General features: G+C 40.3%; 1 protein-coding gene across 1 annotated transcript in view; it reads left to right on the top strand.

Annotated features, from left to right (window-relative positions):
- Positions 1-26,457, top strand: part of LOC140733322 (uncharacterized) — a 340,527-nt gene that overhangs the window by 188,221 nt on the left and 125,849 nt on the right. Inside the window, exons 16-24 of the mRNA XM_073056501.1 lie at positions 2,542-2,595; positions 6,809-6,862; positions 7,208-7,261; positions 8,615-8,659; positions 13,959-14,012; positions 16,786-16,830; positions 24,089-24,151; positions 24,264-24,305; positions 25,459-25,500. Of these exons, the coding sequence (XP_072912602.1) occupies positions 2,542-2,595; positions 6,809-6,862; positions 7,208-7,261; positions 8,615-8,659; positions 13,959-14,012; positions 16,786-16,830; positions 24,089-24,151; positions 24,264-24,305; positions 25,459-25,500 (453 nt within the window). The remainder of the gene's footprint in view (positions 1-2,541; positions 2,596-6,808; positions 6,863-7,207; positions 7,262-8,614; positions 8,660-13,958; positions 14,013-16,785; positions 16,831-24,088; positions 24,152-24,263; positions 24,306-25,458; positions 25,501-26,457) is intronic.

Here is a 26,457-nt window from a genome sequence, read left to right as displayed (position 1 = left end):
AAGTAGATCAAAACTTGATGAGCAAAGGGTTGAAAGTTTACCGCTAGTAGACAGGAAGGTGGAGATGAGATTCCAATCAGAGCAGCCAGGCCTTATTTGATGGGGAATGAGCTTGATGGTCTGAGTGGGCTAACCCTGCTTCTGAGTGGTATGTTCCTATGTACATTGCTCAACAAAGTGGATCACTCAAGTTCCATCAAGAGACTTAGAAAGCTTGTAAACAGGTTAAACATGCAAACAATTTGCATACATAAATGATTCTTCTAAAAAATTGGGAAAATAGTTTAATTAATGTAATTGCATGGTGTATGTATAATGTAAAGTATGTGCAGATGCTTATTGAATAAACCTTATGTAGCTTTCCATGTTTCTCCATGTATTCAGCATTGACTGAGTTCAAAGTATAGAATTGGAGCATGCAGTTACATTGTGAAATACAGCAGTGTGGGCTACATAGATCCTGACTGAGGTATCAGCTGAAGGTGTATTTTGACAGAGACCACAGTTGTGTTCACAGAGGCCACTTACTTAATATTCCCAAATACAGTTGCCGTGTTCCACCCAAATCCCCGAAATTTTTTGGATTCCTATTTCTCTCTGGTTGGGCATGATGTGCAAGCTCAGTGTATGTCGTGCTCCTTTGGCTTCCTTTGGTAGCCTAGTCACAATACAAAGCCCCACCTAGCAGCAACCTGAAATGCATCCAAGTTCTTATACACTAGTGGATTTGCTACTTGTATAACTCCTTTAACCTCCCCATGGAATTGTTATAGATTGCAGAAGGCACCGAATATAGATCTGCTCCTTGTAGAACAATGGTTGCAAAGTCAGTTGTTCTGGGCAGCCTTCCTGTTCATAGGTCAGCCAGCAATCTTCTGTAGTGCCTATCCAATTCCCTTTTGAAGACACTTCTTCATTGTGTTTCCAGTACTCTTGCAGGAAGTGAGTTTCAGATCATGTCTACACTCCAGGAAAAAAAGATTGCACCTCACATCACACCCATTAATTTTAAATGTATGTTAGAATAGGGATTGATTTCCTGTAGCATAGGGGAAATTTGATAGAAGTATACAGAGTTATGAGGGATATAGATAGAGTAAATGCAAGCAGGCGTTTTCCACTGAGCAAGGGTGAGACTAGAACTATAAGTCATGGTTTAAAGATGAAAGATGAAATGTTTAAGGGGAATTTAAGAAATAACTTCTTCACTCAGAGGGTGGTGTGATTGTGGAATGAACTGCCAGCTGAAGTAGTGGATGTGGGTTTGATTCCAACATTTCAGAGAAATGTGGATAGGTACATGGATGAGGGAGGTATTTACAGCTATGGTCCAGATGCAGGTCGATGAGACTATACAAAATAACAGTTTTGCACAGACTACGTGGGCCAAAGGACCTACTTTGGTGATGTACTCCTCTATGACTCTGCTTATATTATAAGGTCCTCAAACTATCCACTAACAGGCAATAGCATTTATCTGCCTTCAATGCTCAAGTTTTCTATCAGCCTACTTTACCTCTCTTCTGCTTTACTCCAATCACATCAATTTATGTACTGACATCTCACAACTAGACAGGTAACCCTTTTTTCTGGATTGCAGCTTGACCACAATCACAGGGTCCAGTCCATCCATAGGAGCAGCACACCTTCCTTGATCCTCCCCAGGTCTCTTCTAGATCATCAAATATTGAACTAGCATGAATCTAGACATCTGTGTCTGTGCATCCACAGTTTAACATTTCTATGTAATAGTTGATTAAGTGTCAGACTGATTCTGGCCAGAGTCATTTTGAGGCAAGGTCAGTTATTAATTGGAAATATTAAGCTGCATCAAGCATTGTTCCTTTAGTGTGACTGTTTCTGCCCTTTAACTATTTTCAAATTCATGTTGCGACTTAAGAAGCTTCTACTGTGACATAGAATTACATAAACCAACTGCATTTCTTCACCAGAGCATTCTCAGATCATTCTTAAATATCTCAGGCATGTCTTGTTTTTCTTTAAAATTTCTGCTGCCTTTCTTTAATTAATCCTCATCTGTCTAGCTGAAGTATTGTGTTTCCTCGAGGGATGTTCACTATCGGGTAGGCTAACTGTCCTGTAGTTAATTAATTTGCCCCTTAATCTTTTCAGCAAAGGTTACATTGCAATGTTTCAGTTGTCTGGGGTGCACACAACCACCCCCCCCCCCCACATATATACATATACACACACACACACACACACACACACACAGTGAGGATTGACACACACACATATGAGTGATAAGAGCATTTTAAAGGAGCATGTCAAAGAAGGTTAGAAAGACCAAATTTAAAATGGAATTTTAGAGAAATACAGAGGTTTGGGACTGGAGATTATAAAGGTAAGAGGTCGTCTCATTGATAATGTTCTCCAGCCTTGGCAAATCTCCGTATATGTAATTTTCTAATGCTATTGTTGATTTTCTGTAAAGTGGTGACAGGAACTGTACAGATCACTCTAATTATTCAGGTAGAACCTCTGCATGAGTCCATCTTCCTGTTATTTGTTTCGCTCTAGGGAAAGCGAGGTAGAAGAGGCCCTACTGGAAAGCCAGGACCCCCTGGACCACCTGTAAGTTCATTTATTCTTCCTTAAGGCGTGTTGTTTAATGTTAACTTTGTTCTGTTTGTCCCTGGGGCTCAAGTTTGAAGCTGGCACAATTTAAAAGTATGGATACATATGATAATATTTAACCAAAGGAGTCTCAACATCCCAGGAAGTGACTTAACAACAAAAGCAATCACAAGAAAGAGGAAGGCTGTTGGGATGAGATAGTCAAATCATTAGGCATTTTTAGCAGCTAAGCTAGGGATGGTGTTGGCTGATATCTTGGATACAGTAATGTGACACCTTAGTGATGGTATAAAAAATTGGATCAAATGTGAACCTAAGGTTGTAAAGAGAGTGATTTGGTTTCATATTCTTGTCAGGAAAAAAGAAAAAACTGAGTTCAGTGACTGGGAATGCATTTTGTGATGGGAATTGAAAATGGATTTGAAAGTCCAAATATTTAGTTGAAGGAAATAGTTATCCATCCATTACTAAATGTCAGCCATTAAACCTAACATATGGAAACAGTTCAGGACTCATAGGAAGTGTTGTTAATGCAGAGCTAGTTCATAAAAAGAACATGAGTGCTGGAGGTACTCAGCATATCAGGCAGCATCTGTGGAGGGAAGGGGACCGTCAATGATTTGGGTTGTATGGATTGTGAGAGCAGAGGAGAGATACAGTAGCCAATATAAAGATATGAGTGGAGGATTGGAGCAGGACTTGGCAATCAATAGTGGATTCAGATGAGGGGAGTCTGTTTGGCAGATGGAGGGTAAGGTAGAGCTTCTGGCAGAGTTGGCTGGGAGGTGGTAAGTGGAGACAATAAAGGACTCTGATTATGGAATCTGATAAAAAGTAAAGTTAAAAGTATAACCAAATGAGGGAAGGATGGTGGGCAGGTGGAAACAGTGGGGGAGGGAATAAGGAACAATGGGTGGCATGTATGGGTAATAGGCTGATGGAATAGGTGGGGATGGGAAAGAAACTGAGAGATGAAGGGCTGTCAGATGGTATATCAGAAGGAGACAGAATGGGATAGAAGGGGGTCAGGTTACTAGAAATGACCGGAATTCTGTGTTCACGTCATTGTGTTGTAGGCTACCCGGGGGGAGGGGAGGTATGAGGTGCTGTTCTGCTAGTTGTATTTGGCCTCACCCTGGCAGTGAAGAGGTCTCTGTACAGAAAAGTTGGTGTGGAATTGGAGAGGGGAATTAAAAATATGTTGCCATGCTACCGGCACCAACATAGTATGCCCGCATCGTAATAATCTTAACCATAACCCGTCTTCTTTCATCAAAACTGGGAAAAGTAAGAAAAAGAAAAAGATGTATTTTAAGTTGGAGAAGAAGCAGTGTTGAAAAAAATAAAGGTTAATGTCTGTGATAAGATGGAGAAGAAGAGAAACTGTAACACAGATGGAATTGTAGCTGAGAGATGAGAGCGATGGTTTGATATTTAAAGCTGACCTGTCTGAAAGAAATTGATCAGAATAGAGATAAATGTGTAGAAACAGTTATGAGAAGCAAAACATAGCAGCTGCTGAAATCTGAATTAAAGAGAATACTGGAAATTCAGGAATGAGTAGAGAAAGAAAAAAATTTCTTTGCAGTATCACTAAATTCTAGTGTTTTCATCTAATTATAAATAATTTATTTTTAAGTAGCTCTGTAAAATATAACCTGACATTTTTTGCACACTGTTCCGCTTCTCTATTTAGAAGTGAATGCATACTCTTAATTACAACCAGCTGTGAATGTAAATGGTATTTGAGTAGATGATTTCACAGGCAAGAATTCAATATTAATATTTAAGCTATTCATACATTATGCTTATCTTCACCTTCTTTAAATAGGATGGTTAATCTATTAAGAAAGTAACTTAAAATCTTGTTCCTGTGCTATTTTCCTTTCCTTCTCTGGTTAATAGGTTGTGGCGTACAGTGGACAGTGAAGAAAGTTATTGAAGGTTTCAAATGGGCCAGTTGGCTGAGGAATGGCAAATAAAATTTATATTAAGTACATGTTAGGTGTTGTATTTTGGTAAGACAAGCTAGGGTAGGACTCTCACAGGAAATGGTAGGGTATAGATACATAGTTCCTTAAGAGTGATTACACTGGTAGACAGGGTGGTAAATAAGGTGTTCGGCATGCTTGCCTTCATTGATGAGGATATTGTGTACAGGAGTAAGGACATCATGTAACAACTGTACAAGATGCTTAGCTACATTTGGAGTACTGCATGCAGTTCTGGTCATCCTGCTGTAGGAAGGATGTCACGAAACTGGAAGGGGTACAAAACAGATTCACAAAAATCTGGGACTGGAGGGCTTGAGTTATATGGTGAGGTTGGATAGGCTGGGTTTTTCTCACTGGTTTGTCGGAGGCTGAGGGGTGATTCTATAGATGTTCAAAAATCATCATGAGCACAGATAAGGTGAATAAATAGTCACAATCTGATTGAGCAAGCTTCCAGAGAAGTGGTATACACAATCTTTAAAAGATATTTGAACAGTTACATTGTTATGATATGGCAACAATGAATATTGAATTTAGACAGGTATTTTATAAACAAATAAAACATTTATTAAACACTGCTCAATAAACAAACGACTAACTTAACCAGAAGTTAACTGCTATACGGCAACTCAAACAGTTCTTAAAGCAATAAATGCAAACACGGTTCTTAAAATGATAAATGCAAACACAGTTTTAAAAGTGGTAAGTGCGAAACTCCAAATGATTTAGACAGTCAATTAGGAGAGACTTTCCTGAAGTAACGAATTCCTCAACGACATGACGTTACTGCTTATCCCAGCTGAAATACGCCTTGCCTGAAGGATTTACGATGAAGGAAATTAAAACGGCTTAAAAGAACTGACCTCCTCCTTGGCGAATAATGCTGTGCCCAGGCCTTTCTGCTTTCACAATGCAGGGGCTATCTCGGATGCAGGTTACTACCTTCTGAACGAGAATTCAATAAGGTCGATCCTGTAGTAAACCGCCGACGACACCCACTTCACTCGATCCTTCGGGTCTCCGTACTTTGGTAAATTCTTCACTCTCCATCTGGACTAAAACTGGCAGCGATGTGGTGAAAACTGCTGGCAATAACCTTTGAGACTTAAGACAGAAAGTAAAACTCCACTTTAAAACAAAACTGCGTCATGAGACGAATACGCAGCATAACGGAGTCACTGACGAATGAAACAACAAACTGAACTGTGTCATGGCAAGGCTTTCCCATTTTATACCTGTTGTAACAGGCCATCACATGACCTCTCACTGGCAGGAAAATTACATCATGTGACCTCACACTGGCAGGAAATTACATCACCCCATCATCACAAGACCTTTACATCATGCTCACCAGATACTCAATTACATCATGGTCATAAGACAGTCACCAGATACCCACGGGGTATGTAACAACATGAACAGGAAAAACTTAGAGGGATCTGGGGCTAAATGCAGGCAAATGGGACTAGCATAGCTCGGCAGCTTGGTCAACTTGGATTAGATGGGCTGAAGGGCCTGTTTCTATGACTTCTCCGACACCAAATAAAGTGAAAGCTGGAAATTAATTGTTGGATCGGCAATTGAATCATTTCTTCAAGGAAGAACAGGGAGGGCTCTAAAGGAAATACCCCGTGAATAGATACAATTCTGCTACAACCCTGGGGTTATCCTGCCTTTTAAAAAGATTATTTTTTTTAAAATAGTGACATGTACCTAGAATATGCTGACAGAGGAAGTGGTGAATGCAGTTACAATGGCAATATTTAAGAGGTTTTTCATCTGGCACATGAACAAGCAAGTAATGGAGCAATATTGACCACACTTAGGCAGAAGGAAGTTTAAATTGGGAGTCTGGTCAGCACATACTTCGTGAGCTGAAGGACTTGTTTTCCAGCTCGATGTTTTATGTTCTACAGTATGTTCAAAAATAATAGTATGGAATCTCTGGCAATGTGAGACAGCAGCACCCCCTTAGCTCTGCATTGAAGGGTCAGGCTAGTTGTGTGTTCTTATCTTTGCAGGGGGAGGGGAAGCATTTGAATTCCCAAGTTTCATTTCACGGCTTTCCACTGAGTCAATAATGAGCAATAATAGCTATTTATTTTCAAAAACTTGACATATTACTAATATGTCAGCCAATAGATCCTAAGTGAGGTGTTAAAATAAAAATTGATGTATGTTTTCATCACACTGTGTCTGGTTTGTTCATTCTGTAGGGTCCTGTTGGACCTCCTGGAAATCCAGGATTGTCTGGAAAACTCGGACCTCAGGTAAGTAATCCAAGTTAAACCTCTTTTAGTTTTCTTCTCTGAAAGGTTACAAACTGTTCCTGTTTGTAGTTCAATATACAAGTTGTTCATATTCTCAATATCATTTTTTTTGCTCAGTTTGTCTTTTGCATGCTGAATGTTTGTCAGTCTTTCTTTATGTATTGTTTTTCATAAAATTCCAATGTATCTTTTGTTCTGTAAATGCCTGCAAGAAAATGTAGCATATGGCAACATATACATACTTTGTTATTAAATTTACTTTTGAACTTTTAAACTGTTAGGAAAATGTTCATGTTATTTATTGGCAAAAGCTGATTAACTCTGACCATCTTTTTCCTTCCCTAGGGTTTGCCTGGGGAAACAGGTCTCAATGGGAAGTCAGGAATGCCAGGGCCTCAGGTTGGTATTTTCTTGATATACTGTTCTCGTTTCTTTGACTAACTATGATATAATACTTATTTCAGAAATATCTGAGGCACTCATAACTGATTCTGCACCTGTCCCAGTAAGGCAAACACACTGATTTAGATATAAATGAGGGTAACAGGTAATTCAGTCATCCTTAAATATGTAAGTATGACTATCTGAGGTCCACCAAGGCTGAGTAATCATTCAGTGACAATGAAGACACTGCAGAAGAAATGACAGAGAACTGCAAGCCATCTGGTAGTAATGCCTTTGGACTGCAGCCAGACCAAGCCCCCAACTGCCTTGCCTCTTGTCATGCCACTAAAACCCAGCAAGATAATGAGATAAATTTTGTTTTCATCTAGCAGGTTTTAATAAGCACCTGTAGGCTTTTCAAATCCATAATTAAACACTCAGACCTGCAATTAATCCTTTGGAAATTCTTAGATGACTTGCAACTTTGACATATTTTGCTGCTAGCAGTGGTCTACTCTCGGGAAATGAGGTGAAGAGAATACTGGAAGGTCTGCTGGAAAAAAGTAGAGCTGCATAATTAAAATATTCTTTCTACATCAAATCTTTTCTGAATGTGATGGCTAAGTTATAGATATTGGTGTAAGCTATACTATTGTGAGAATAAAGAATGACTTTCAACAATGAAATTACGGTGGCAAGTTTTGCTAATGTAAAACGTAAGGGCAAAGAATCATAGAAAACTATAACACAAAAACTAGCCCTTTGGCCCATCTAGTCTCTGCTGAACTATCATTCTGCCTAATCCCAGGGACCTGCTCCTGCATCATAGTTCTCCATTCATCTTCCCGCCCCAGTACATGTATTTTTTCCAATTTTCTCTTAATTGTTGAAATTGAACCTGCATTCTCCAGTTCCACTGGCAGCTTGTTCCACACTTTCACCATCCTCTGAGTAAGTCTCAGAGGAAAAGGTCTCAATGGAAAAAGCCAACTTGCAATTACCCTGTCTATACCCCTCATAATTTTGTATACCCCTGTAGGTACAATGCAATACTGAGAGTACACCCATGTCAACTTTAAGCTCATTGAATGGCAGAACAGGCTCAAGGGACCAAATAGCTTACTACTATTAATTCAGATGTTCATCTAGAAAATATTTGATCCTAGGTGCTTGTTAATGAATGGAAATGTTAAGAGTAAACTCCTAGACTGGAGTTGACCTCCATTTCTTTTATGAATGGAAATGAAGTGTTGATTTTATTGTTTGTTTCTAAGTTCCCAAATCTTTATTCTTACAACCCTTGCTTGAAATTCTTATTTTGGTATAATACCAAGTTGGCATTGATTTCCTGATTTATACCTCTGGCAGGGTCCACCTGGAAAAGATGGCATTCCTGGTAAACCAGGGTTAAAGGTAATTTTAACCTTATGCTTTCAATCACTGATATTATTTTGTGGTAACTGCAGTGGTGGAAGAATATAATTAGTGTAGCATGATTACATAATGGCGAGCATAACACTATTACAGTGCCAGCAACTACCAGTTTGGGTTCAATTCCCACTGCTGTCTGTAAGGAGTTTGTGTGTTCTTCCTGTAATCTCATGGGTTTCCTCCAGGGGCTCTGGTTTCCTCTTGCATTCCAAAGATGTACAGGTTAGGGTCAGTGAGTTATGGGCATGCTTTGTTGGTGCCAGAAGCGTGGCGACACTTGCAGGCTGTCCAGCACAATCCTTGCTGATTTGATTTAACACTAACAACACATTTCACTGTATGTTTCAACATTTCAATATACATGTGACAAAATAAATTTAATCTTTCATCTTACTTTTGAACTTATTTTAAAGGAATATGTTTCCCAGCATCTGATTATCTAATATAATTAGATATCACATAAATATTTTATAGCTGACTAGGATAAGCGAGACTAGCACCTTAGTCTCAAGGCCAGGCTCATCTGTTCTTGGCTGTTCTGCACAGATTTACAGTGACCGGTTAAAACTGCCAATTGTTGAGGTACTTTTACTTTGCTGAAGTCAGGAATTAATTTCAGATTTGTTAGATTCCTTCCTTCCTTGTAAAGTTGGTGCTGCTGATGGAAGGAGTGTGATAATGCATCACTTTAATTCATTACAGGGCCAAGAGAGAAGTTTTGACCTGAAATGTAAATAATTCCTTCCCCATGTCCCTCACTCCCACAGATGTTGCTTGACTCGTTGAGTTTCTCCAGCATCATGTCTCTACTCCCAGTTCCAGCACCTGAGGACTCTTAAGTCTCCATGATCATATTGAATACCAGAGAATCGTAATTCATATTTTCACAAGAAAGGGACTAAGTCAGTGGTAAATAATGAGAATAGTACAGGTACTTCCACATGCAGAGAAATGACTAAGTCAGGTTTTATACCAAGATACCAATGATCAAATTTGTTGTAAAGTTTATGTGATTCTGTTTATCTGATTCTGGTGACCAGTGAGGTGGAATACTCCTGCTTGTTGATGATTAAACAAGCAGAAAAGCTGAGCATATTTAATTGCTGATGATATTGCAAGATGGCACCACTTTCCTAAAACAAACGAAAATCTCAGGATCAAATGTTTGTATGTCAGACATTTTTGTTGATTTGTGGACCCAGACTGTTCAAAATAAAAAACTAGGAATTTGATAAGGTACCCCATGTAAGGCTTATTGAGAAAGTAAGGAGGCATGGGATCCAAGGCTACATTGCTTTATGGATCCAGAACTGGCTTGCCCACAGAAGGCAAAGAGTGGTTGTAGATGGGTCATATTCTGCATGGAGGTCAGTGACCAGTGGTGTGCCTCAGGGATCTGTTCTGGGACCCCTGCTCTTCCTTATTTTTATAAATGATCTGGATGAGGAAGTGAAAGGATGGGTTAGTAAATTTGCTGATGTTGGGGGTGTTGTGGATAGTATGGAGGGCTGTAAGAAGTTACAGCAGGACATTGATAGGATGCAAAACTGGGCTGAGAAATGGCAAATGGAGTTCAACCGAAATAAGTGGGATGTGGTTCCTTTTGGTAGGTCAAATATGATGGCAGAATATAGTATTAATGGTAAGACTCTTGGCAGTGTGGAGGATCAGAGGGATCTTGCAGTCGGAGTCCACAGGACACTCAAAGTTGCTGCTCAGGTTGACTTTAAGAAGGCATATGGTGTAAGATCAACTGTGAGATTGAGGTAAAGTGCTGAGAGGTAATGTTGCAGCTATATAGGACCCTGCTCAGACCCCACTTGGAGTACTGTGCTCAGTTCTGGTCACCTCACTACAGGAAGGATGTGGAAACTATAAAGGTTGCAGAGGAGATTTACAAGGATGTTGCCTGGATTGGGGAGCATGCCTTATGAAAATAGGTTGAGTGAACTTGGCCTTTTCTCCTTGGAGCGACAGAGGATGGGATGTGACCTGATAGAGGTATATAAGATGATGAGAAGCATTGATCATGTGGATAGTCAGAGGCTTTTTCCCAGGGCTGAAATGGCTAATATGAGAGGGCACAGTTTTAAGATGCTTGGAAGTAGATACAGAGGAGATGTCAGGTATAAGTTTTTTTTTTACGCAGAGAGTGGAATGTGCTGCCAGCGACTGTGGTGGAAGTGGATACAATACGGTCTTTTAAGGGACTCTTGCATAGGTACATGGAGCTTAAAAAAGAGGGCTATGGGTAACCTTAGATAATTCCTAAAGTAAGTACATGTTTGGTACAGCTTTGTGGGCTGAAGGGCCCGTATTGTGCTGTAGGTTTTCTATGTTCTATGAATGTTATTTTTAAAGATTTTGAACTATTGTCATATTGCTGATAATTTATTTGGCACAACTTTGGGTATTCCCCAAAGATGTGAGCTCACAGCAGTAAACTGTGAATTCTAATAAGGCAAAGTGGAATTAAATTAGTAGAAATAGAGACATAAGAGACTAAAGATGCTGGAGTCTGGAACAGTCAGCCTGAAACATTGACAGTTCCTTTTCCTCACAGATGCTCTCTGACCTTTTAAGTTCCTCCAGCAGGTTGTTTGTTGCTTCATTGGAAATAGTTGTTTTTGTCAGTGAAGGGAAGTTTGATAGTTTGTTATGTTGTCCAGAGGTTGGGTCAGAATAAAGGGAGATGTAGGCTGCATCTAATTTTTCTCGAGTAGAATTGACTTGTGTTCCACTACACTAATAGTTCTCAGTTTGCAACTTCAAAAACTGGCCATTGCCACAGAACCAAACTGGGCAGAACATCAGAAAAAGGAAGGTCCATGTTCAAGATTTGATATCCATACATTCCCATTTCCCAGTGGTCAGGATTATCCTTTGAGATATGTAGTATTGACAAACCTGTATTGGAAATTCAGTTTACATGGGTAACTCGGACTAAATTCCAGCAAAAATAATGAGAATAAGAATGAAACAGCTGCGAGGAAATTCTAGCAGAAGGACGAGAGACAAAACAGAAGAGGCAGTCCATATTGCTTCCATCCAGTTTCAGAGCAATGGGCAGGTGCTCAAGTTTCCTCCCACAGTTGATAGATTAACTAGTTGTTGTAAATTGTCCAGTAATTAGGGTAAGGTTAAATCGGGGCTTACTAGGCCATATATGTCAAACTCAAGGCCCGCGAGATAATATTAGATAATATCTAATTACTATTAAAGCTGGCCCCAGTAATCGAAGCGCCTATCGAAGCGCAAATCCGGCCCGCATGAAGCTGCATTTTGCTCAATCCGGCCCGTGACCTAAAATGAGTTTGACACCCGTGTACTAGGCAGTGCTGCTTGAAGGGTCGGAAGGCCTATTCCCCACTGTATCTCAATAAATAAATAAATATTCAGGAACATTTCAGATGTTAAATGCTTAGAAGGCATAGGTTTAAGTTTGGGGGAGTGCTAAAAGGAAGTCTACAAGGAATTTTTTTTTCCACGAGATTGGTAAGTGCCTGGAACACTGTACCTGGGGAAGTGATGGAAAAAAACTATGGTCACATATTAAGAGGCATTTAAAAAAGCACATCCTCCAAGAGGACCACAACCTTGTCATAGGGTTTAGAGGTTTGCATGCCTCAAGGACCCAAAGAGCTATGCTGGCTGGAGTAGTGTCACCCATGCCAAATAGGTCAAAGGGTAAAGGCCAGACTAAGAGTGGTCCATGAGCCCTCCGGGTTTGGGAGTCCAGCTCAGGGCTAACAACTCTGACTGGTCAAAAATCAATTGTTACAGAAACAGCAATGAAGAATCATTCTATACTGACAGAGATGGAGGACCTTCATTGCTGCCCTAGATGCCAGTGGCATAATGGGCAGTAAGTGGAAAAGGCCAATGAACAGGGAGGGATATAGATGATGTGAGGGCAAATAAGGTTGGCCTTAATGGAATCCTGGTTGGCATAAACACAGTGGGCCTTGTCCTCTTCTGTACTGTTCTATATTCTCTGTCTCTGCTAACTTTGGATAATATCTCCAAGAGATAAAGCAAACAGAAATTCTGCAGTAATATAGCTCAAATATAAATCCACATTATTTGGTTCAAAAAGCTCTGTTTCAGGAATTACCAATTCTGTTGTACAGAAGGGAGATTCTCTTGAATAAAGAGGTATGACATATGGTGTAAGATTATGAATAATGTATGCCTCTAAGGACAGAACACATTGTTAAGAAAATGTTGGACAAATACAAAGGTCTTTCCAATTAGCTTCCCCATTCTAATCACATATGTCACTTGTACAGTAATTACACCAGCTACGTTGTCTAAAAGATAATTAGACTCTTTGCAATATTCTGACCCTAAAATATTTTCACCAAATCTCATTAAAGCTACCTTGATAGGGCCAGAGAGCAGAATTGTGGATAAACTGAGAGTTACTGAGAAGCTAGGGCAGTAATCAATTTTAGATAACCTAGCTCTACTCTCCACTGCCAACATCAACCCATCGCTGTGCTTCAAAAAGTCACATTGATGTATTTTGTCCTACAAAATTGGCTATGTTACAGTAAAAATGGAATTGGCGGCTTCTGAAAATGAACACTTGTCATATGCAATTTCCAAGTCTGCCCCATCATCTGCCCTGGAATGGCTGAAGCACCTGCAACACGCCAGTTGGAAAAGTTCTCACTGGCGTGGAAATCCTTGTATTGGTCTTGTTGATTTATTCTCAGCTTGTGATATATACAGCAGTTGGAAGGCGAGCAGGTCAAAGGAATCATATTGGACAGATGTCTTTTATATTCGTGGTGATAAACCTTTGTAGCAAGATTTATCTTGCTGTTCAACAAAAGACATCAGCTTTTAGCGCCATGGTAGCATAGCGGTTCGCACAACGCTATTACAGTTCAGGACATTCCGGAGTTGAGTTCAATCCTGCTGCTGCTCTAGAAGGAATTCCTGTGTCCTTCCCGTGGAATACCTGGATTTTCCCCTGTTGTTCCGGTTCCCTCCCACAGTCCAAACGGGTACCAGGTTAGGTTAATGATCTTTGTAAACTGGCCTGTGATTAGGTTACGGTTATTTGGGGTGTGGTGTTGCTGGAAGGGCCTAATCTGTGCTGTATTGCTAAGATCTGCAAGAAATCAAGAAAAGTCCATGTGGAAATTGCTGACAGGGATTTTGTACTCTTCCTGAAAACAGTCAAGGTGTTGGTTGTGACTAATTCTGACTCCACCAACAACTGCAGGATTTCCATATCATACTGGTTCGCCTTTCACTGTTAATTCTTTCACAGGGTGATCCTGGAGTTCCAGGAAAAGATGGGCTACTAGGAAGTCCTGGTGAAAAGGTAACCTGATGTGAGGATTCAGACTGGTAGGAAGAAATAAGAGCCTTATTTCAAACAACTATCTTGTTTATTTCCATTCATTCCTGAATGTGATGAAACATCATTAGCTTCTGTTCCTCTTCACAGACTTGCTGCAGGTTTACAGCATTTTCTAGCTTTATGTCAGATTTCCTGGTTTGGTGATGGTGTTGTGATTTGTATTCAAATTATGATCTCATTTGAGATGGGTACTTGGTGATAAACTTCTTGTAATACAGTGCACTGGGATTTCCCAATGGTGGAATTGCACCCTTAGCCACACCTGCATTTGCCCTTAGCCAGAGGAAAAGAGCCCAGGTGGGACAGAGCTGGAGAGTCAGTTGATGCCCAGCACAAATCCCCACACCTTAACCCATGTAACTACAGAAGGGCAGAACACATGCACTGAATTGACACCCATACTGATCCTTAGGGTATCATAAATCAAATATTGGTGAGTTGATGAGGATTCAATCACAGGAGAGTTAAAGAAACTGCAGCAAGTACACAGAAGGTTCATGGGAACTGCAGGAAATTATGAGTACTTTTATAAAGTAAATGGAGACAAACTGTTACTAGCAGGTGGGTTACTAGCAAAGGGACACTATTTTGATAGTGGGCAAAATACATACAGCAGAAAGGAGGAGACCTTTCTTCAAAAATCAAATATTGCTATAAATAACATATCTCTGAAAAGGCAGGTACAGCAAATGAAGTGGCATTCCAAGGCAACACATTGCTGGTCTATAAAGAAAAATTAATGGATTGGAATTCAAAAGGAAAAAGAAACTGAAAATGTTGGAAATCTGAGGTAGAAGTAGAAAGTATTGAAAATATACAGCAGGTCAGGCAGCAGCTGTGGAGTGATAAACAGAGTTAATGGTTCAGGTCAATGATCTTTCACCAGAATTGGGAAAGCTTGGAAATCAAATATGTTTTAAGTTGCAGAGAAGTGGGTGTGAGTCCTTGTGAAGGGTATCCTTTCCATAAATGCTGCCTGACCTGCTGAGTTCCTCCAGCATATTGTGTTAGTGGGTGAGGGGAGTGGGTGAGTGGGGGGAGGTGGAATGAAGAGAACAAAAGGGTTATCTGTGTTTAGGGTGGGGACAAAGAAAGACCAAGTGGTACAAAAGATGTTGATATTGGCTGTAAGAGGAATTTGAGGGCTTGTTAGATGCAGCCTATCTGCCTGGAGGAGTTGTATTTAGGAGATAAAGGTGGACAGTTGAGAGAAAAATAAAAGAGCAAGAAGCATGGAATACAGAACAATGCCATTTCTGGACATCTGAAATATACAATACTAGAAATACATAGCAAGTCAGCTTCTTTGGCAATAAAAAACTTGGTTAGTATGACAGATTGATGGCCTCTTCTAATATAAACTGTTTCACTCAGTAGAAGTGGTTGGAACCTGTCATAAGTCAGGTGTTGAATCAGGACCCAACTGCAGGACACGGACACTGGAGTCCCAGAACCAGGATGAGACAGAACCCAAGGATGGGACAGAATGCAGTCAAGGCAGGGGAAGCAGGACCAGGATGAGGGATTGGGAACAAGGAGCCTAGGGTGGACTCCGAGCCCAAGACTGGACAAGGACCCAGAACCTGGGTCTTGCCTCGGGTTCAGACCCCCAAACCCAGGTGAGGTTGTGACAAGGCTGGGCTAGGGACTAGGGTCAAGGCTGCAGGCTTGGAGCTTGGGGAACTCAGAGGCTGGAGCTAGGGGCAGACTAGGAACTGTACATCAACATGGAGCCAGGACTTATCCTCTGACAAGCCAGGACTCATCTTTAACAAGGCACTTACCTGAGACTGGACAGTACACAGACAGAGCTGGAACTTATCCACTGACAAACCAGGACTCACCACGGTGGAGCAGGACCATCCATCAGGTAACAGCAGAACAGCCTGATCTACCTGACAGAGGCAAAGACAAGACAGATTCCCCCCACAGGGCAACAGCAGAACAGCCAGACTTACCCCACAGGGGCAAGGACAGGAAGAGACAAACACCAAAGAACAACAGACAGTTCCACCTCTGCATCAGGGTAGCTCCAAGTAGCCATTACAGCCAGCAGCCTTGGCTGGCTACAGAAACAACCAGATCCCTACCTAGCTCAGAGTGGCTGTCAGTCACCCAGCTGGCCCAGGAAACAGCTGAATCCATACTGCAATGACCACTCCAACTACTACCAGCAAGGCTCCCAAAAGCCATGGTTCTCCAACACAGCCCCAAGGATAGTAAGAGTCCATTCTAGCCTTCCACCAGCCATGAGTATCTTGACAAAACAACCACACACAATACCAGGGCCACTTATATTCCCAGTTCCAATATGAGCCTCAGGTGTTTCTAGTTAAGTCCAACTGCAGCAAGGGACCGCCGGAAAACCCAGAGTCCGGGGACCAGACCATGGACTTCGGACTGAACCACCACAGGAAACCTGGCCTGTGGGAATGGAAGTGGTAAAAGAGCATGAAATGTTAGATAGCTCTTTCTCTGCTTCTGTGTCAATCAAATAAGAGTTTCATTTGCAAAGGACCTTAATGCTGACCTTTTAAGATGTGATTATTAGAATGGTGGCTATGTATAAAGAATCTTGAGGTTCACTATGTTGATGTTTCCATTCCACTGTAATCCCAATTTTTATCTATCATCAACATCATATTAGGGTCAGATAACTATACGTATATCTAAATATTTCACTTGCATATTTGTTGTTAAATGGCCAGGCTAACCTTCTGTCTCCTAATTTTAGGGAGAACCAGGAGAAAAGGGAGAAACTGGACCCCAGGGGGAAAAGGTAAGAAAATACATTTCAAAGTTCAGGTCATTTGTCTATATGGTCCAATAATTAAGAGATGAAGTAGACAGTTAGCTGTGCAAATTATTGCAATTTCACTTAAGAACATAATAAATGTTATACAAAGGAATAGGCGAAGATCACTAGGCACCTCTGTCCTGTTCCACTTTTCCACAAGAACAAGGTTGATCTCTTACATCTTTGTCTCTTTTCTGCAATAGTCCCCTAACATTTTGATTCCCTCAATATCTATTGATCAAGTTTTGTGTTGAATGTTCTGCATAGTGCCATTGGGTAGAGAATTTCAAAGATACACCACCCTCTGGGCCAAGAAACTTTCATCCTTATTTTGATGTCTGTGGACTCTGAGCATCTCAGCCAGGGAAACATCATCTCCATATATACCTTTAAGGCAGGTAAAAACTTACTTTATTATAATAGGATCACATCCCATTGTCTGAAAGTTTGTAAAGCATAAGCCAGGTCTTCCTGATCTCTCCTCATAAGATAAATCTACCATCCCAAGAATCAAACTGCTGAACATTTACTGCAAAGCTCTATCAAAAATAGGTTCTTGATGAAGGATCTTGGTCTGAAGCTTCAACTGTTTATTCTCCCTCCTAGATGTGGCCTGACTTGCTGAGGTCCTCTAGCATTTTGTGTGTGTCACTCTAGATTCTTCCACAGATAGGGTACAAGACCTGTTTGCAGTATTCCAGATGGGGTCTCATAAATCCCTATATCATTGGAGCTAGATGTCTCTACTTGTACTCAAATTCACTTGCAGTAACAGTTAACACAGTTTACCGCCTTAATTATTTTTCTAGATTCATGTTATCTAGAGCCTTCTGAACACTAACACTTTCCAATCTCACCTTTTAAAAAGGGCAATCTACACATTCATTTCTTTTCATGAAGTGACAATCTCACAGTTTTCCACATAATATTTCATCTGCTCTTAACTAATCATTTAACCTATGTATTTCTCCAAAAGGTTTCTCAGCATACACAGCCACACTTCAATTTGTCTCTGTATCACTTGCAAATTTAGATATACTGCACCTAATTCACTCATCTAAATAAATGATATAGACTGTAAATAGCTGGTCCTGTGTCCTGCATTAGTCACAGCTCCCCAACCTGAAAATGACTTCAGTTTTCTGTCTAGCGATCAATCCTGATTCACAGCTCAATACTGTTGAGTTTTCTAATGTTGTTTAAAAATCTCTCACCTACCACATTACCAAAATATTCTAAAAATTCCGATGCATCCACCTTATCTGTTTTGAGTGTTGCATCCTTAAAAACAGATGCACCAAGCCTTGTTGACTTTGCCCAATTCTATTATTAATAATCCTTAATATTAGGTTCCAACATTCTCCCACTGCTGTCATCAGTGAAGCTCAGGGAAGACTGCCTTCCAAAAGTTGAATTAGAGTCTAAGTTTCTTCGATAAGTTACTTGAACTTATTATATTGAGTAGCCTTTATACAGCACCTTTGACCACATGAAGAGATCCCGAAGTGCTCTTTCTTCATGTTTTTCACGGGCATGGTGGTGAGGAGGTGGATTCTATATAGAATTATCCACAGTGTTGACGTGGCAAGTGCTGAAAATTAAAGTGAAAACGTGAACTGTTAAAGACACTCAGCAGGAAGCCTTGCTGGAAAGAGGAACAGGGTTAATGTTTCAGGCCAACAATGAAAGGTCCAACATTTCCTGCTTTTATTTCAGAACATGGAATGGAATCATTTTTTGACATGGAATTTGATAGGACATTTCTGGTTTACTTTCCCTGGGTGATTGTATTTTTAATGATGCTTTAGCTCTTCATGGGCTGTCAAGTCAGCAGTAACTTTCACTACGGTCCAATGACAAGGGGAACACTGTTAGTGGAGGAGTAGATATTGAATGATGTGTAATCACCTATATGTTAGAATTCTAGGCTATGATTGTTAGCAGTGGTTGGAATTTTTTGTTAGATAGCAAAATTGCAGAATTCTCCAATTCCACTGGATAAAGATTAAAGGTTGTATCAGAATCAGAATCTGATATTACCAGCATTTGATGTGAAATGTGTTAACTTTATGGCAGCAGTACAATGAAATACATGAAATAAATATAGAGAAAAAACTCGACTTACAAAAAATTTTTTAAAAAAGTAGTGAGTTAGTGTTCTTGAGTTTGATATCCATTTAGAAATTGGATGGCAGAGGGGAAGAAGCTGTTCCTGAATTGCTGAGTGTGTGCCTTCAGGCTTCTGTACCTCCTTCCCAATGGTAACAATAAGAGAGCATGGCCTGGGTGGTAGAGGTCCTTAATGATGGATGTCACCTTCCTAAGACACACTGTTCCTTGAAGGTGTCTTGAATACTACAGAGGTTAGTGCCCATGGTGTGGTTGACTAATTCTACAAGTTTCTGCAACTTACTTTGGTCTTGTACAGTAACCACCCCATACCGGATGGTGATGCAGCCAGTCAGTATGCTCTCTACACTACATTTGTAGAAGTTTTTGAGTATTTTAGTTGACAAACCAAATCTCAAATCTCCTCAAACCCTGAATGAATTATAGCCACTGTCTTGCCTTCTTATAGTTGCATCAATACATTGCATCCAGATTAGATCCTCAGAGATACTGATATCCAGGAACTTGAAATTGCTCTGTCTCTCCATTTCTGATTCCTTTATGAGGATTGGTTTGTGTTCCTCACCTTACCCTTTCAGAAGTCTACAATCAGCTCTTTGGTCTTGCTGATGTTGAGTGCAAGGTTGTTGCTGTGACACCACTCATCCAACTGATACATCCTGCTCCTATATGCCCTTTTGTCACAATCTGAAATTCTGCCGACAATGGTTGTATCATTGCCAAATTTATAGATGGCATTTCAACTGTGCCTTGCCACACAGTAGTAGGTGTAGAGAAAGTAGAGCAGTGGGCTAAGCACACACCCCTGTGGTGCACCAGTGTTGATTGTGAGGTGTAAATGTTATTTCCAATCTGCACAGACTGTGGTCTTCCAGTTTGGAAGATGAGGATCCCGTTGCAGAGGAAATAAACAGAGGTTAGGTTCTGTAGCTTTCCGATCAGGACTGTAGGAATCATGGTGTGTAATACTGAGTTATAGTCAATAAACAGCATCCTGACATAAGTATTTGTATTGCTCAGATGATCCAAGGCCGTGTGGAGAGCCATTGAGATTGCATTAGCTGTAGACCTATTGTGGCAGTAGGTAAATAGCAGTGGGTCCAGATACTTCCTGAACAGGCGTTGAGAGGCTGTAACCAGCCTCTCAAAATATTTCATCACCGTAGATGTGAGTGTTACAGGGCAATAGTCATTAAGGCACTCACACTGCTCTTCTTGGGTGCTGGGTTTTTTTGCCCTTTTTTGAAGCAGGTGGGAACTTGAGGGATTGAAGATCGATTAAATATTAACTTTATTTGTCACATGTACATCAAAACATACAGTGAAATGTGTTACTTGCATCGATGACCAATACAGTCCAAAGATGTGCAGGGGGCAGTTTGCAAGTGATGCCATGTTTCTGGTGTCGACATAGCAAGCCCACAACTTACTAACCCTAACCTGTATGTTTTTTGAATGTGGGGAAGTCAGAACACTTGGAGGGAACTAATGTCATGAGAGAAAGTACAAACTGCTTACAGACAGTGGTGGGATTTGAACCCGGATTGCTGGTGCTATAATAGAATACACTAACTGTTAGTGAATCAACATTAGGGTCTACTCCCAGGCCAACATCCTGAGCAATGAAACCATAGTTTTCTCCATGAATTATGTTGGGCAGCCCCACGCCTGATTTCCAAAACAGATGCTCTTCTTTGAGGTGAGGGGAGATTATGAGGAAGACGAGGAAAGAGTGTTTCACTTATAAAGAGAAACTGGAGAGGTTAGTTATGTTCTCCCTGGAGCAGAGGAGGATAACAGAAAAATATTGTGGATTTTGATAGGATAGACTGTAGAAAACTTTAAACAAGAAAATCTGCAGATGCAGGCAGCATCTGTGGAGGGCAATGAACAGCAGCTGTTTCAGGCCAAGGCCCTTCATCAGGACTGAAAACTTTTCCCCTTACCAGAGAGGAATAAAACTGCAGGGCATAGATGTAAAGTAAGGATTTAGAGATTTAGAGAATCTCTGGGGACCTTTTTCCATGAAGAAAAAGTGTAGCAAGTTCTGGGATGCATTTATGCTGGGGAAATGGTCTGTTTCCATGCTGTAGGACTATATGATTTTCTGGCAGAGAGAAAAAAAAGATTTAAAGTTTCCTTGAAGAAGTGCAACCACCTCAATGGAACCTGAGAACCTCTGATCGAGGTGGAGACAGAGCATTCCGTAAAGTACTCAGGCCAGATACTAAGAGCACACAGAAGCCCTGTGTGAGTGGCAGAAGAAGCCCATCACATGCTACCATCTGTGCAAGAATTTGCTGTTCCTAGAACTAGTTTGGATCCAAAGGGATTACCTAGGAAGAAGTGTAATTTGACTACATCGAGAGAAATAAAACCCTAAAGAAACAAGAGCATCTGTTTATATATACAGTATATCACTTTTAACGTGGCATCACATCCTAAGGCATATCATCAGGAAAGATCTGATTCTGAGCCTCAGCAGTACATGCTAGGGCAGATGTTAAAAAACATTACTCTAAGAGTGCTCTAAATTGATAGAGAGAAATAGAGGTAGGATTGCTTTAAGGAAGTAATTACAAAGCTTAGAATCTCGAGCTGAATGTGCATCTACCAGTGATGTAATGACTAAATTCAGAAATGATCAAGAGGCCAGAAGACAAAAGTATGAAGAACTCGATGTTGTAGGGTTGGAAGAGGTTTCAAATTGGAAGAGATTTCACACCATGGGAATTTATAATCTAGGGTCTGAATCTCTGGTTGGAGGGAATGAGCCGTGTAATTTCTCTGTTTTTTATTTCTATGACATTAGCTGTGCTTATCAAAATAGCTGGGCATGGTTTCTGTTAATAAGCTTATATAACAGACAACAGCTGGAAGCACCCAGCAAAGTGGCTACTAATTTGTATCCCTTACTATGTAGCATTCTTATCACATTGATCTCTTCAGTAATAGCCTGAAATTATGGGATTTGCTTCAATAAACATTTTGATGGATAGATTTCCAGAGTTGGGTAAGGTGGTACACTTCGTCACTAGAGCAGCAGTTTGCTGCCACCCCCTGGCTGTTGAGTCCCTTTCTTTGGGCTGTACTCCATACCATAGCTGAAGAACCTGACAGATTATGCACTTCTATTTTCTATGTTTTCTAGAGTATTAAGCCAAAGTAAAGCAACATCCTCTTTGTGTGCAAGAGTGTGGCAAACTCGGTTTTTCTGAGAAACACAATTTGTGCACCATGCTTATGTCACAACACAAAATGTGCAACAATGCCATAACTCTTCTGGAATTAAAATCTGATTATATTCAATGGGTTCACTTTATTCTTGCATTATTTTAGCACACCTTATTCTTCATGTAATATTACTCTGAAATTCTGTATGATCTCTGCCAATCTATCCTTATTGTAATTTTATTATAAGGTTAAGGAGATTTGGCATGTCATCAAACATTCTGACAATCTTCTACAGTGTTAAAAGTATCCTGACTGGTTGCATCATGACGTGAAGCAGCAATTTAAATATACAGGAATGAAAGAAGCTGCAGAGAGCAGTGAACTGCTCAGTATATCGCGGACATATCAAAAGTATCTGCAAGAGATGTTACCTCAAGAAACCAGCATCAGTTGTTAGAGATTCCCATCATCCACCACCCCGTGTCATCTTTTCACAGCTACCTTCAGGCATTAGATACAGAAGTCTGAAGTCCTATATCAACAAGTTCAAGAACAGCTCTTTCCCCTCAACCGTTTGGTTCCTGAAACAAACTGCACAACCCTAATCACTACCCCACTGCAGCAACACATTGACCCTTATGCACTACAATTTATTTAGTTTCTTTTGTTGAAATTATTTTGTTTCCTGGATAATTTATGTTTATTTCAGAATCAGGATTTTCACAGACATATGTTGTAAAATGTATCATTTTGTGACAGCAGTACAGTACAAGATAGAAAATAAGACAAACTAAAAGTCACCATTTAAAATAAGTAAATAATGTGAAAGAGAAATAGCGAGTTAGTGAATGTTGTGCATATGATACTATGTGCCTTTGCTGCTGCAAGTTTTATTTTCATATCTACTTGTTCATATGAAAATAAACTTGATTTGACTTGGAACTATGCACTCCAGAAGCTCATGTACTGTTTCAATCCTGGGACAGTTTGCTGCACCTACCATATTAAGCATACTTCAGTTGCCACACTATATACCTTTGTAGATAGATGACTCATGAGAACCTCTAAACAACTATGACTTTTCACTATATGGTTCCTTGGACATGCATGAAATTGTAAGAAGAGCAATAAAAGGAACAACATTAAAAATCACAGAAGCAGCCATTACTCTCTTCAAGTTGAATTTTTTGTACCTGGGCCTATGACAAGAGTTTGCAAAAATCCTCTACCAACTTGCAATAATTAGATCAAGTGCTACAGAAAGGGTTACCTTGTTTGATAGGGTCGTAAAGAAAGTTCTTGGCACATTGGCCTTTGTAAATCAATGTATTGAGTGCAAGAGATGGGATATTATGTTGAAATTGCATAAGAAGTTAGTGAGGCCTAATTTTGAGTATTTGATCACCTACCTATAGAAAAGGTGTAAACAAGGTTAAAAAAGTACAGAGAAAATTTACAAGGATGTTGTGGGACCTGGGGGACCTGAGGTACAAGGAAAAATTGAATAGGATAGGACTGTATTCTTTAGAATGTGGAAGGTTGAGAAGACATTTGATAGAGGTGTACAAAATTATGAGAGGTATAGACAGTGTAAATGCAAGCAGGCTTTTTTCACTAAGGTTGGGTGGGACTACAACCAAAGGTCATCGGTTAAGGGTGAAAAGTGAGAAGTTTAAGAGGAACATGAGGGGAAACTTCTTCACTCAGAAGGTTGTGAGAGTGTGGAATGAGCTTCCAGCACAAGTGGTCCAAGTGAACTTGATTATAACATTTAAGAGAAGTTTGGATAGGTACATCAATAGTAGGGATATGTAGGGCTATGTCCCGTTGCAGGGTGGTGAGAGTAGGCAGTCTAAATGATTTCAGCATGGACAATTTCTATGCTGTGTTTTCCTGTGACTTTATAACTCTAAGTACTGATTGCCATGTTTTACAGGGTTCCAGAGGAGATCCTGGGCACTCAGGGAAGGATGGAATAAAAGGAGTGAAAGGAGAACCTGTAAGAGCTTTTGAATTGATCAAGCACCTTCAATTGCTTTGCACCATTACTCTACGTGTGATAAAATATTTGCACTGTTTAACATTAACTTCTGCATTTTGTTTGCTCTTAGGGGCAAGGCCCAGGTGGGGAAAAAGGAGAGAAAGGATCAAAGGTAGGTATTTCATCATATATGGTTTTCTAAAAGCCAGGTAACTGTAGTGGAAGGCACAAGCCATCTATTGAGGAAGCTCTGGATTAGTAACCAGCTGCAGCTGATGTTCCAGACTGTTAGTGTTCCTATCAGGCAATTTACACAAGTCTGTGGATGGAATGAGCAGTGGTGTCCTAGTCCTACCATTGTAGGAAGTGACATTCACAGTTACAACATTACGCGGACAAAAAGGAAAAGAACCACAGGTAGAGCAGGAGATACAGTATACAGGGGAAGCAAAATGAAAATGCCAAGTGTTTAGGTTATTGTGATGGTTGGACTCTAACCTGCTGGCTACACGATCTGCACAACATCTCTGTCAGACATGAGAATATAAGGATGAAGATTGATATCATGGCAGCACTGATTGAAACATTAATGAGGTGAGTTTTGAAGATGGTCATAAAACCATGCTGACACCTTGAGAATCTCTCTTACTCAATGATCTGTCCAATAGAATTATTTTCTAAACAATACAAGATAAATGTCAGGATTAATATCACAAATAGAGCCTTCAAGATGATAAAATTCTGCAAAATTTCTCTTCAACTTATGGACTTAAAAATTCCAAGGATGTCAATCAGGCACATTTGTCAATATTACTCATCCCTGACAAATGGCACATCTCCTACAGAGTATTTGCTCATCTGTTTCTATTATTCTTTTAACTTTTAATCAGATTCTTAGACGGAGTTGCTTTTTAAAACTGCAAATTAATGGAGCATTATTTTGTATGATGTGGACTGTGAGTGGTAGGCCTAGGGGAGGAAGGGATGAAGTTTTACTAGGGTTAATCTTTTTGCATATTTTCTCTCTGATTCTCCAATTCCCTTGGGTGTGTAAAGGGCCTACAGCAGTCTGATCTATGCCTTGCTTTATTGGCAAGGACAATCTCAATGGCTGAATGGCCCTCTCTTATTTCAGGGTTGCTAACATCGCAGAGATGCATTTGAGCATAAATCAGAGTCACCAAGCTGAAGCAGCTGCCAGCTTAATACAAAACAAGAAAGCAGCTGTCACATTGGGCAAATTGAAGATGTCTCCTTTCCTTCTTCCCCACGGCCCAAATACCATGAGAAAGATTACCACTTTTCATTGATGTCTTATTTTTCAGGGTGACCCTGGATTGATGGGACCCCCTGGACCACCAGGACTGGTAAATTATTTTCAAATACTGTACATAGGATGTATTGAAGGAATTTTAAACTATCTTTCAGTGGAAAACACTGCTGCCCAAAATACCAGAAGAATGTTTAATTGTTTAAAGGACAGTGCCTGCAAGTCAATTGCCCGGGTCAGACTTTTATTGCAGTGATAGGATGCTGCTATTCTTACCATAGTGCCAGGATGGTACAGTGAAAAAAATGGTGACTTCAGGTGTTGTCCATTTGGATTGTGCTCATTATTCTTGTGCTCATGGTGCTCATTCAAATACATGCAGGTAGGTTAACTGGTGACAGCAAACTACTTCTGGTGTTGGTTGGAGACAGGGGAATCAGGGAGAACTTGTGGGTATGTGCAAGAGTTATAGGAAAATAAGAAGGTAAATGGGACTCATGCAAATGCTCTGAGAGCCAGTATAGACATGTTGAGATGAAGGACCTACTTCTGTATTGAAAGGAATTATGACGATCAGAATGTATCACTTGTAACTTGCCAGAGATGTTGGTGGAGGCTAAAACATTAGGAGTATTTAAGAGCCTCTTGGACAGGCACATGGATGAAAGAAAAATAGAGGGTTACTGGGCAGTGTGGGTTTAGCACTTTTTTAAGGAATATATGGGTTGGCGCAACATCAAAGGCCAAAGGGCCTGTACTGTGCTGTAGTATTCTAGTGGCTAGTATCTAAATGGCAATAAAGTTGTAAAAGGGGTTCCTTCATTGAACTTTTCTTCATTTCCTATGGAAGGAAACTGGGATAAAGGGTGGCAGGCACCTTGTTAACTTGTATTGAGTTAAAGCTTTTCATGTTGTGGTGTTGCTCTTAGACACTGAAGCCATAATAAGGAAATTTTGTTCAGCTACTCACTGATTGGTGCTGAACAGTGATTGAGGATGGTTCTGTGCTCGATTCAGATCTCTCTGCTGTCATTTTCCAAAACCTAAACTATCT

This window comes from Hemitrygon akajei, chromosome 9, assembly GCF_048418815.1.
Source record: "Hemitrygon akajei chromosome 9, sHemAka1.3, whole genome shotgun sequence".
In the NCBI taxonomy this organism is placed as follows: domain Eukaryota; kingdom Metazoa; phylum Chordata; class Chondrichthyes; order Myliobatiformes; family Dasyatidae; genus Hemitrygon; species Hemitrygon akajei.
Note: the sequence above shows the minus strand (reverse complement) of the source record. Positions and strands in the feature narration are given on the sequence as shown.